Source organism: Artibeus jamaicensis, unplaced genomic scaffold (assembly GCF_021234435.1).
Source record: "Artibeus jamaicensis isolate MK-2021 breed Jamaican fruit bat unplaced genomic scaffold, CSHL_Jam_final scaffold_537, whole genome shotgun sequence".
Taxonomy (NCBI): Eukaryota; Metazoa; Chordata; class Mammalia; order Chiroptera; family Phyllostomidae; genus Artibeus; species Artibeus jamaicensis.
In genome coordinates this window covers 13,684,395-13,697,594 of record NW_026522047.1, presented here as the reverse complement: position 1 = coordinate 13,697,594, position 13,200 = coordinate 13,684,395, and the positions used below count along the sequence as shown (strand labels likewise).

The 13,200-nt window shown below is 48.9% G+C and overlaps 1 protein-coding gene across 1 annotated transcript in view; it reads left to right on the top strand.

Moving 5' to 3' along the window:
• Positions 1 to 13,200, top strand: part of SETD7 (SET domain containing 7, histone lysine methyltransferase) — a 44,580-nt gene that overhangs the window by 8,470 nt on the left and 22,910 nt on the right. Inside the window, exons 2-3 of the mRNA XM_037126229.2 lie at positions 455 to 584; positions 11,107 to 11,308. Coding sequence (XP_036982124.2) covers positions 455 to 584; positions 11,107 to 11,308 — 332 coding nt within the window. The remainder of the gene's footprint in view (positions 1 to 454; positions 585 to 11,106; positions 11,309 to 13,200) is intronic.

The following is a 13,200-nucleotide window of genomic DNA, read 5'->3' as shown; positions in this document are numbered from 1 at the left end:
GTGGCTGGTGGCAAAGACAGTGTACCTGGTGACTATAAAATGCTGTTGTCTCGCCTACATTTCTGGTGAGCATCAGTTGGGAGGCCTTAATCCCTAATTTGAGAGGTACCGGGTCGGGGAGGACTTGGTAAACTGAAACAGGCTCCCTACGTGTCGTTGTTGACAAGAACCCTCCGTCGCCGCTGAAATGCAAGCTTATTTTGCGTTCCTCTTGGAAACGCGTCTCAGCCCCTCTGCCGGGGACCCGTCCGCTCACACAGTGGACAGAATAGTCAGGTGGCGCTGCTGGTGCAGGAGGCCGGTGCGCTCCCTTGTCCGGGTGACAGGAGGCCTTGCAGGGCCCGGGAAGGGGCCCTGCTGCGCTCCTGGGCCTCGCCAGCTGCTCGCTTGCTCGGACTCCCGGGTGGGGAGCGAGGACCGCGCTGAGATTTGCTTTGTGCCTCCCTCCCTCCAGGGCAGCTGGACGACGACGGGCTGCCGCACGGGCTCTGCACGGTCACCTACTCCTCCACCGACAGATTCGAGGGGAGCTTCGTGCACGGAGAGAAGAACGGACGCGGGAAGTTCTTCTTCTTCGACGGCAGGTAGCGCTCCCAGTTCTGTTGCTGTTTGTTGGGGGGAGGGGTCCGAGTGAAAGAATTCCAGTGGACGTTCTGGTAGAACTTCCAGAAAAGGGGGAAGTGACCCCCACGTGCGTGCATGCAGCCTTGCTTGGGGGGCCGCGGAGCGCCCGCTGGTGGCGGGGAAGCGGTTCCTGGGCTTAGCCCTGTCTCCGGGCCTCCCGGGCGTGCTCGTCGAAGCTGTACTGTGTGCTGCCCCCATCTCGCACACGCCGGTCGCGGGGGGTGGGGTGGGGGGGCGGTAGCCACCCCTTTCTTTGATGGAATGCATCTGCTCGTTCAGGTCCCCATCTCAAGGAAACCACACGGTGGGGTGGCCGGTGCCTGGGGCCGGTTCAGGCGGCTCCAAGTGCGCTGCCCGGTGCAGGCCTTACCTGCTCTCTGGGTCCTCACGCCCTGCCTTCCTGCTGTCCTTAGGGGGGAGTCCCCACCTCGCTGGTTCCGCAGCTCCATCAGCCGCCCAGCATGTTCCCCGTCCTCCTGGGCCTGGCCAGGAGAACAGTTAGCGAGGTTCTGCAGGCCACGACGCCCGGGCCCAGGCAGCAAGGCCTGGACAGGGAGACGCAGAAGGTGTGCAGCGCCCGCCCGGCGGCGGTGTGAATGCCTGTTGGGCTGACTGGTCTCCGTGTGTGTGAGGCCTGGATGCTGACATCAGCTCCGGGGTGTTCCGAGTTCCACCTCGAGTTAAAACATTTCACTCGCTTTCACCTCCTGTAAGAGGACGCTGTGGGGCAGAGGCTGCCCGCCCTCCGGTGTGTCTGGAAGGACTGTTGGACGCTCCTCGGTCGAGGAGACAGGGGTGCCCGGGCTCTGCTTTGCTGTGATGGCTTGTGAATGTGTCAGCTTCAAAAAGGACGAGTGGCCACGTGGCTCTCCCAGGCATGTAGAGGCGCGGGGGCCACAGAAGCGCCAGGCCACTCAGACCCCCGGTGGGGTAAGTGCAGAACCGGGTTTAGCTAACCAGCCGGAGGGCTGCACAGGGCACAGGAGCGCTTCCTCAGCTCTTGACACCGGCAGCACCCAGGAGCTTTCCACGCCTGCGAGCTCCCTGGGAAGGAAATGTCTCAGCTGACAGTTGAAGGGTGACCAAAGGGACTGGCTTGTGACCCAGAACCCCTCTTCCACAGACAGATTAGAGTAGGCTGTTTGTAAAGAGATGAACAGCCCCTCGGGCTACAGATTGTCTGCCATAGGAGGGGCAACGGAAACAATAAAAAGCCATCATAGAGCTTTTGTAAAACTTCATTTTAATTATTCATTCCAACTGTCCTTCCCATTGCCCCTGACCCTACACCTCTCGTATTTTTTTTAGCAGAGCTTTGCTCACAAACTGTACATTTAAAAACAGTCAGATACTTTTCTTCCTTTCTTGTGCCACCTTTGGAATGCCAGGTGGGTCCCTGAGTGCTGGGGTGGGGGGCCTGGGGGCTCTTCCAGCTGGAGGTCTGTGCTCTCTCCGCCCGAGCTCCCTCCGCCCGAGCTCCCTCCGCCCATCTCCAGGGAAGTGGCTCCGGTTTCCTCAGGTCCGACTTCCACAGCCGCGTCTTCAACGCTGTCTTCTGGAAAGCCTCCCTCCTTCCCTCATGCTGCGATTATTCTCTGATTCACTTCGCAAATGTAACCTATATAAATGTCTTGTTTCCCCTACAGGGCAGAAGTTTCCTTGAGGGCAGAATCTTGTCTGTTTCCTCTCCTGGGCTTCCTAGCACTTCCCCATAATTTGATGCTTAAAAAAAAATTCTTGCCGAATGAGTGTGGGAGCTGAGAGAGAGAATTTACCCAGAACACACACACACACACACACACACACACACACACACACTCATATTCATTCTCTCTCTCTCTTTCGTTCTCTCTCTCTCACACTTTACAGCTGGTAGTTGGAGGAGGGGAGCAAGTGATCGGTTGACTCCAGCAACCCAGCCCAGCAGGTTGGGTTGGTTATTAGCGTCAGTGTGGCTGCAGTTTTAGTGCAGGTTGTTTGCTTGTGTCTCAGACCTGACCCACAGAGTACTGATGGCCGAGCCAAGCTGCCAGACCAGTGTGCCGGAAGGAGCTAGCCACTTGTCAGCTCCAAAGCACTGATCCCTCAGCCCTGGGCACTGAGGGGGGGGCCGAGTCCCCCCAGAACCTCCCTCCCTCTGTCAAGCCGGTCACTTCTGGCTCCAATCAGCTGCACCCAGTCACCCCCGTGTGTTGCGTGAACGCAGTAATTGGCCTGTGTGTCATGACAAGGCAGAGCTGACACACTGCACCAATAACTATCTGTGCGATAGACACAGATTCACTGGCTTTTTTTTTTTTTTTTGAGGCACCAGCTCACTAGTTTGCATACCCACTGCTGACCCCTCGAGAGACACTTAGCTCAAATAGTAGACTAAAAAAATGATGGTGTTAGGAGACCCGCCTTTGTTAGCTGTCTTCAAATGGACGGGGACGAAGGTCTTGAGGGGAGAGGGTCAGTATCGTTGCTTGTATGACATGTGATGAAGCGGTGTGGTGACAGGTTCTCGTCACCGACTTTCTTAAACCCAACACTGACCCTGTTAGGAGACACCTGCCGAAGGATTCGCTGTTCATGTCGGTGAGATCGTCTTATGACTGGATTTGGTCGTGGAAAAGTCCGTTGCGGCATGAAGCAGCACCGTTCTTTACATTTGTCTGTTACTTCTTCTCCCTATTGCCACGCCTGACTTTGAGGGTCTGTGTGTTAGATTGGAGGGAACCCTACACCCTTCCTGCCATTCAGGAGGCTTGGTCTGGAAGCATTCCCTCACAGAGGCTGAAATCAAGGTTTTGAAAGAACAGGTGAGGAAACAAAGTTTCTATGAGAGTTTTTAGGAGTTGTTCAAGCATGTAGGGCCGGCTGATGCTCCCATCCAAGGCTTTGACCCTGACTGCAAGAACCTGCGTCTGCAAAATCATGAACTACAGACACAGAAGATGCAGACATTCTAATCTTATATGAAACTCAAGGGTGTGGCTTTTTAAAAGCCAGTTTGTTAAGCTATGATTCACATGCAGAAAGCTGTGCATACTTAATACACGTCACTCAATGAGTCTGGAGTTAAGTATGTGTCCACCAAACCATCATCATCATCTATGCCATTTACTGGGTGTGATCCATGAGAAGGTTTCATACAAATATGAATTTATATCAAGAATATTCTGCCCTGGTTGGTATGGCTCAGTGGATTGAGCATCAGCCTGAGAACCAAAAGGTCACTGGTTTGATTCCCAGTCAGGGCACATACCTGGGTTGCAGGCCAGGTCTCTGGCTGGGGGTGTGCAAGAAGCAGCCAATTGATGTCTCTCTCTTGCACATCAATATTTCTATCTCTCCCTTCCCCTCTCTCTAAAAATACATTAAAATTTTTAAAAAAGAAAAAATTTTCCACAGTTTTTCCCTTAACACAAATTATGATCAACCTAAATAAAGATTTTAAATATTCATATCACCAGGAAAATGTCCCTGTTAAATTTTGTAGCCAAAGTCCTAGATGAAAGTGGATTTTATTTTTGAATTGCACGTGTGGCAAGTGCTTGGTAGAATAAAAAACCCCAAGAAACAGAGAAATACACTCAGTGAACCGGGTTCCCTGTTTTCACTCTCCCCTTCACGTCACAGGTCAGCGCTGCTGGCGGAGAATCGAAGTGTCTGAATTACGCATATTCAAAGTAAAATAAGGAAGTAGCCACTTCTAAACCTCTAAGTTAAGTTCACTTAGTCGAAGTGTACACTGTTTGCCCTTGTACTTCTGTTTCAGCTTCAGAGCGTTTGCTGGTTTTGAGAGCGAGGTCAACAGTTGGTCTTTCCTTCACTACATGGCAAATGTAGACCAGGAAAGACAAGTCACTACAACAGGTGTGTTAAGTCGGAAACCCAAGTCAGACCACTCACCCTTGGCCAAACAGTTTATCCCCCAAATGAGGGATGAAGGTGAGAACTGACCTGACTCTGAACATTGTTTTTCCAGCAGCTATGGTTTTCCATCTTTTCCTCTTTTTAAAGGAAAGAGGGATGTGTATGAAGGTTAGGTTTGTGGTCCTAGATAAAGGCATCTGTGCTGTGAGGGGAAGGCAGCGGGGCTTGGCCTGGGAGGCCGGAGTGGATTTGCTGGGCCCCGGCGGGTGTGACAAAAATGTTTACTGTGCAAAATGCTTTGATACACACACCTCTAATTTTCATACTGATCCTCAATTCTAGAAGTTTATGATCATGGGTTTTTTTCTTGCTCATAACTGTTCTGATTTCAGCCAGGATTATGGATGTAAAGACAATTTAGCAGAACTTCCCCAAACCCTAGATCGGTGACAAGCAAGGGGTGTTTCCATGCAGACAGGCTTTGGGGTTTGAACTGTTAAGGAATTGTGTTTTTTTAGCCTGATTATGAGAGAAAGAGATGAGTTCATTCTTTTGATTTTATTTTTTTAACGTTATCGTTGCTTCTCCTTACATGCCAGTTAGGTTCCCAAGTGTTGTTTATCGCTCTGTGAGCTCATGTTCCTGTGCCCCAGTCATTTTCTGAAGTTGATTTGCTACATTAACAGGTCCCGATAAGAGAGCTCTTTTGTGGTTCATCACTGGACTGGCCGAGTAACCTCAGTGAGGCTGCCCATCTGATGAGCCACGAGACACGCTGACACGTTCCAGGTGATGGGTCTGTGATGGGTCTGTGAGGGATTCCTTGTGTTCACATTTTAGAAAGTGCTTGGTCACACTTCAGAAAAACTGGTGTTGAAACGAACTTCTGAGGTCATGTGTTCTAACCTCCCACACAAGGCAAAATGAAAAAAAGGTCTGGACTTCTGCCAAGATGGAGGTATAGGTGGATGTGCCGTGCCTTCTCACACAACCAAGTTTAGAGACAACTAAATATTAGCAACAGAAAACACAGCCAGAACATAGAAAATTGAACTTTTCGGAAGTCCGTTAACAACAAATTCTTCAGCCTGACCGGTAAGGGGCGAAACCAGCGGCTGGTGAAGCGGGGTTGCACAGGAAAACTCGGCCAGACGGACTCAGGAGCGGAATCCAGACACGCGGAATCCAGGCGCAGGGTTGGACCTAGTGAGCGAGCGAGCCACTAGGCGAGTGACCGCGGGGGAGACAGCGGGGCAGCGGTGCTGCGTGTTGACTGTGGTCGTGCATTTGTGCGCGGGTGGACAGGCGAGGGAGTGGGCGGTTGGACCGGGGCCGGCGGGTCCCCGCAGCAAACAGTAGTGAAGGGTGCCGCCATTTCCCCGCTCTGACCCCACCTCCACATACAGCGTCATAACCCAGCAACTCTGAGTGGCCCGGCCCAGGTGAACCACCTAAGACGCTGATCCTCACCCAGCTGTGAGAAACAGCAGAGGGGGTCGCCATTTCCCGCTCTGACCACGCCCCCACATAGAGTGTCACAACCCAGTAACCTGGGAATCCAAGGCGCCGCTTCTCACACTTAAAGGGCCAGAACAGACCAAAAATGTTGCAAGATCTCAAAGCCCCACAGCCCATAGATCTAAGCGATGAAGAAATAGCAAAACTCTCAGACGCACAGTTTAAAACACTGGTCATCAGGATCCTCACAGAACTGGTTGATTATAGCCACAAATTAGACAAATATATGAAGGTGAAACTAATTGAAATGAATGGAATTGCACAGGACACCAATAGCAATGAAAAGGAAACTGGGATTCAAATCAATGGAGTGGACCAGAAGAAAGCAAATAATGGCCAAACAGAAAAGAGTCAAGAAGCAAGAATTCAAAGAAATGAGGAGAGTCTTAGGAACCTCCAGGACATCTTTAAACACTCCAACATCCGAATTATAGGGGTACCAGAAGGGGGAAAGGCACAGCCACCAGTAGAAAACTTATTTGAAAAAATAATAAAGGAGAATTTCCCCAATCTGGCAAAGGAAATAGACTTCCAAGAAATCCAGGAAGCTCAGAGAGTCCCAAAGAAGTTGGACCCAAGAAGGAACACACCAAGGCACATCATAATTACATTAGCCAAAATTAAAATGAAGGAGAGAATCCTAGAAGCAGCAAGAGCTAAGGGGACAGTCACCTACAAAGGAGTCCCCATCAGACTGTCAGCTGATTTCTCAAAAGAGACCTTACAGGCAAGAAGGGGCTGGAAAGAGGTATTCCAAGTCATGAAATCCAAAGACCTACAACCAAGATTGCTCTATCCAGCAAAACTTTCATTTAGAATGGAAGGACAGATAAGGTGCTTCTCAGATAAGATCAAATTCAAGGAGTTCATCATCACCAAGCCCTTATTATATGAAATGTTAAAGGGACTTATCTAAGAAAAAGAAGTTAAAGAAACGTGAACAGTGAAAGGACAACAAACTCAGTTATTAACAACCACACCTAAAACAAAAGCAAACGAAAAGGACAGCTAGATCAGGAGTGGAAACATAGAAATGAAGATCTCAAGGAGGGTTAGCAAGAGGGGAGTGGGAGGAGGAGAAGGGGGGAGAAGGTACAGAAAATAAGTAGCATAGACAGTAGATAGAAAATAGACGGGGGGGCAAGAATAGTATGGGAAATATAGAATCTAAAGGACTTGAGACACATGGTCATAAACTAAAGGGGGGGAATGGTGGGGACGGGGGGTAGGGTGGAGGGGAATGAAGGGGGGAATAGAACAACTGTAACAGCATAATCAATTAAAAAATTTAGGCCCTGGGGGGATTGATGTTTCTTTTTCCTTCCCTTTAAAAAAATAAATAAATAAATAAAAGGAAAAAAGGTCTTCTTTTTTCTGACAGTCATCCAGCTTTTGTTGGAACTCGAAGCAACCAATATATTCATCTGTCTTCTGATAAACAGTCCCAAGTAAGGTAAACCTTTGGGGGGGTGCACAAGAAGAAAAGGGGTGGAAAGAATAGATAACTTTGAATGCCTATCACTTGTTCACTTGGAACAATCTGCAAGGTCAGTTTTACAACCTGTTTTACATGTGTTGCAGTCAAGGCACAGGGCAGTTCAGTAACTTGCCCAGGGGCCCCACTGGTGAGGGCTGGAGCGGAGTCTCAAACCAAGGGGAGCTCGAGTCCAGAACCACCCCTCTTCCCCTTGCATCCACTACCTCCTGTAACCAGAATCAAGGAGCTACCTCTCACCCCAGGGCCTTTCTTCTAGGCCTTACCTTCACCTGAGGTCACTCCTTAGCTGTCCCTGTGGGAAGTTCGGAGGAACCCGGAGGTGAACTCTGTGGCTTTCCTGTAAGAGTGGGAATGCCTTCAAAGGGCTGAGTGTAATTTCAACTCCTTAACAGTTAAGAATTAGTTACGTTTATATAGACCTAACATTATTTCGGCCCTTTGAAGGCAACCGCGAGGCTGATGTGGCCTCCAGTGAACACCAGTGTGATGGCCCTGATCTGAAAGGTGAAAGACTTTGAAGGCAGACGTGCTGTGTGTTACATGGAAGCTGGCAGGGCTTCCCTCAGCCGCTCGGCACAACCTTGGGGGAAGCTGAAGCTTCTGGTTGAAGGGACCCCAGCAGATGGTTTGGCTTTGCTGTTGATGCTCTTCTTTACTTACTTTTCAATATTCTAAGAGATAACATATATTGTCACATCAAATGATTCCTAAAGCAATGTTTTTCATAAGATTCACAGTTTAATTTGGTTATAGATGGGAAGGGGAAGTAGGATTCATTTTAAATTTCCCTCTTGGTTCTTATGTTGCTGTACTGCCGGGCAGAGGGAGGGAGCCCACATCGGGGGAGTTTACAGCTCAGGCAGTAGAAAGCCCCCAACCAGCTCGACCCCAAAACTGTGAAGGGAAGGCCAAAGCTGTTAAGTGTTCAAAGACCACGTTTGTGTATTCAAAATTAAAGGGAATTTTTAAATGATAGCAAACGCATGGATTTAGGCAAAAGAGAAGTTGACCTATACTTCTTTTTTTTTCCTGATTGTATCCTCAGGGATTTTAAAAGTGTGGTCACCTATGGTTTAAGGGAAGAAACAAGGCAAACGCGGTGTGGAAGCTAGGTGGCTCGGATGTGTGCGGGGGAGGGGGGGCTGGCAAATGAGCTGCGGGGAGCAGAGGGCTGGGGGCAGGAGCCAGCAAACCTCTTCTGTGCAGGGTGAGCCAGTCTATATTCTGTGCAGGGAGAGCCAGTCTATATTCTGTCCAGGGCAAGCCGGTCTATATTTCAGGCTTTTCAGGCCACATACAGTCTCTGTCGCAACCTTCGGCTCTGCTGTTGTAACAGGAAAGCAGCCAGGGAGGATCCGGGAAGGGATGTGAGGGATGTGCGTGGCCGTGTCCCAACGACACTATATTTACACAAATGGGCCGCAGGCCCTGGCTTGCCAACCTCCTCAGGAGGAGCAAAGCGCTGGAAAGAGGGGTTAGCTCCTCTAACACCAGACTGAGAAGCTTTTCTTTTATTTCCTGCACGACAGGATTTCAGAGCTGTGTCATTTTCCTGCTCTGGGGGACCCTGTGTGGAGACATGCACCCCACTTTTGTCTTCAGATGCCATCCAAGCCACTGTACATATATTCACCCAGGAAGTGAAGCTGTTTCCTCGGGCAGGTGCTAAAAATAATACAGTAAAGTTTTGCTCTCCAAGGCCTCAGGAATCTGCATTTGGGTGTCTTGTATCAGCTGGGCTAACAGGAAATGGCAGTTTATTCTTGGTCTTATGAGGCTAATAAGGGTGGGCTTCATTAAAGCTGCTGGGTGTGGGCAGGGGAGACCGTGTCTAAGTCCATATATTGTCTGACAGATTCACAGGACCCCCCTGCCTTGTACAGTTGATCAGAAACCTGGGAAATATTGACAAACCAATTCCACCCAACACACAATTCAGTTCTGAACACTGCTAAGAATCCAGTCCATCTGGTTGCCAGGGTTAGCCAATAAAAATCCAGGGCACCCAGGGAAAATGGCATTTCAGATCAACAAAACAAAAAATATTTTAGTGTCACGATGTCCCATCCAATATTTGCTGTGTTTCTGAAATTCAGATGTAATTGTATTTTCTCCAGCAGTCCTAAAAATGTAGAGGATGAAATGGTTTTTCGCAATATTTATTGCATCATTATATCTGTTGATTAGTTATCCTTCACCAGGGTTTTTTTTTTAATTATGGGAGTCTAATGGCAGTCAAATCTCATTAATTCCAGCCTCGCTGATTTAGAATTTTGATGATTTATGCAAGGGTTCTGCTAAAGTGCACTTTAAAATAAGCCCATTTGTCATTCATAGTACAAACAAAACTGAAAGAGAACTATTTATCTCCTTGGGAGGCAACAAATGGTATAATTACAATGTAATCAGAGGCTAGCGTTATTTGGACTGTGCTTTTCAGTTAATAATTACAGATCATTCTGTCACTTGTTAAAGCGAGACAAGGCTTTACCAGACACAGGTGCAGCCACCTCAGTCCTCAAGGTCCCCCTGCGTCCCACCTGTCCCCAGGACACGCTGCATCGGGCACTCCAGACCCTCACAGCACGCTCTTGACTCGGAAAGCACCCTGTCCATGTTGGTTAGTTGGTTTAATGAATGAATGCTATCTGTGCACGTTAAAATAATCAAACCGTCTTTGTTGCTAAACATCTCACATTCTAAACTCGAAGAATAATCTGAGTTGGTGTCCCCCCTTATTCCAAATTTCGGCCCGTGAAGGGAGATTTTGGTGAAGTTAGTTTCACAGCATACTGGCCTTTGTGAAGCTAACACTGAAAATGCGTTACTGAAATTCTGCAAGTGCCTTAGGAGGAGAGAAAGACGGGGAGGTGCTTGTAAAATCACTACGAGGTGAGACCATTCTGAGCATCCTTCTGTTCTCGGACTTGGGGTCTCAGACATGATCAGGTGTTAGCATACTGGCGAGGGTTCACCTGAGGTTTTCCTTACTTGCCCCCATTTTCCATGATCCTGCGTGTGCTCACACACACACTTAAGTAAACTTCTCTGTAGCTTCTCTGGAGGGGGGATTCTCTTGATTGGACACCCATTTATGGCTGTCACTGAGAACCAATGCATTAGTGATTTCAAACGAACAGGTGGACATCTATACATTCTCAGCCACAGTGGTATTATTGGAGACCAGTCTATTCAAGCCGTCTGAAAGACACTGAGTCTGCTCGTGGCTTCGAGACCACCTGGAGGGAAGTCAGGCCTGAGGGGCTTCTCTGTGGACAGGGCCACGACAGAATCCCTACTGCCCGCTGGGGGTCGGCACCCGTCTTGGAAACATACTCAGATGAGACTTGTTCTCACTTTGCACCCGGGGCTGCTTTCTTCTCTACTTCTTCCTGCAGAGACAATGGGTCCGTGGAAACCAGATTAGGGACGAACTCTCCCGCTCTGTCCCCAACCCTTCACAGTGTTGTTTTTTCTTCCTAGCCATCCAGCAGCATCCAGGAGGATGTACTGACCACAGGTTGGTGGTTCTCGGGTGCGATCCTTTTTTTTTGGAGACCTGAGCCGTGGGCTGACGACTCCTTCTGTTCTCCCTTCTCTCCCAGCACCTTGGAGGGCTACTACGTGGACGACGCCCTGCAGGGCCAGGGCGTGTACACCTATGAGGACGGGGGCGTCCTCCAGGGCACCTACGTGGACGGAGAGCTCAATGGGCCGGCGCAGGAGTACGACACGGACGGGAGACTGATCTTCAAGGGGCAATATAAGGACAACATCCGGCACGGAGTGTGCTGGATCTACTACCCAGTAAGCCTCGCGACTGCCCATTTTGTGGGAAGGCAGCATGTTTTAAGGCAATGCTTTGACTCTTCCCGGTAAAGGGTCGGCTGTACTGTCTGTGTAAGGCTCTGTGAAGCTGTGAAACTCGAGAGTCACAGCAGCTGAAGCCAAGAGTGTGGGAGCCACGACCTGGCACTGCTGACTTAGGTTGTTGGCCCTTCCACTGGCTTATGAATCCCTTCTCAGCGTCACTCTGGAAAATCATGACTAATTGTGATTCAAGCAAGTTGAGGCAAACTGGTTACGTTGTAGCACTAACGAAGACAAAAAATACATGTTTTCTAAAACATTTATTTTGCTATAGTATAGAAAGAGACGGTGAAATATTTCATTGTTGCCTTTAATTTAATTCTTTTTCTCATACGTAAGAACTAATCCAGCAATGCCCCATCTTTTTGTACGTACTACCTTGTAGTTGCTTGATTTTATAACCATATTCCTTTAGATTCTCAGGTGCTTTATGGCTTGTGTTGCTTAAATTAAGGTGATTAAAATTTACATACCTTTCAGTATTTGATAACACGTTATGATATTCTGGAGTTTGCTAGAGAAAAAAGATGTGGCGAAACCCCATGGTTGGGAATTAATGCTCTAATTTTTGTTTGCATTTCAAATATCCCCATCTGTTGTTAGTGAACTTCCAGAAAATGTTTCTAAAAATAGACCTTAGGAAATGTTTTAACTAATATTTTATTATGTCCAGAGCTTCAATGAAAGTACATTTTTTCTTACTTTGAACCCTATCTTCTTATGATTAAAAAGTATTAATAAAAACAAGCATCTATTACATGTGTAATAAGAAAAGTAGTCCCAGCCAAATCTATTTACGTATTGTTGTTCTTTTTTTTTTAAAGATTTTATTTATTTTCCAAAGAGAGGGGAAGGGAGGGAGAAAGAGAGGGAGAGAAACATCAGTTTGTGGGAGATACACTGACCAGTCGACTGGGCACCCCCAACCAGGGACCTGGCCTGCAACCCAGGCACGTGCCCTGACTGGGAATTGAACCAACGACCCTTTGGTTCGCAGGCCGGCACTCCATCCACTGAGCCACACCAGCCCGGGCTGACGTTACTGTTCTTAAAAGATGTGTCATACTCTAGGAACAGGCCATAAGAACGTTGTAAAACATTTTTTAAATAATTACTGAAGCATTCACACGTGTCCTTGGTAGGATCTGGAATAGAGCAGAGGCCTTTCACGCCGCCTGGAAGTGGCAGGAGGTGGTGGAGCCCTAAGTAGTTCAGAGGGACTAACACTTGCCAGCCGCCTGAATAGGCGGAGTGCGCATCTTGCTGCTGATTTGACAATGACTCTTGAATTCGGGGCAAGCGTTACTCCCTGAGTGAGGACGGTATAGGAAAGCTGCAGAACGTGGATTAGCAGATTCTCCCACTACCGGCCACTTTGCTTGTCACTGTGATCAGTTACGGTGCCCAGAGGAGATCCAAGATGCAGCGTGTGAATGGGTCCACCCGACTCAGTGTAGCTGCAGCTTGAAATCTAAATGTGCAGCTACATTTTAGCTTTTGGCCTTATCATCTTATTAAATGCCGAGAGAAGACTCTGCCTTAGGAAGGGAGCACTGGGGAGCTACACACTTTCAAAGTAACCGGGTTGACAACACTCTGGTGTCTGCCGGCAGGGGAGGGGGCTGAGCCCACCCCTCTGCTTTGGCCTCTGAATGCGCTCAGAAATAGGCACAGGTGTCAGGGGTCGCAGTGTGGGCTGCGGATGTGGTGTGGGCTTCTGCCCGGCCCTCTGCACCGCACACATGGGTCAGTGGCAGACAGAGCAGCTAGGAAGCTGTCGGTCTCCCCTGGGAGAGCAGGGCCTGCTCGGGGCGCTTGCCCAAGGTGAG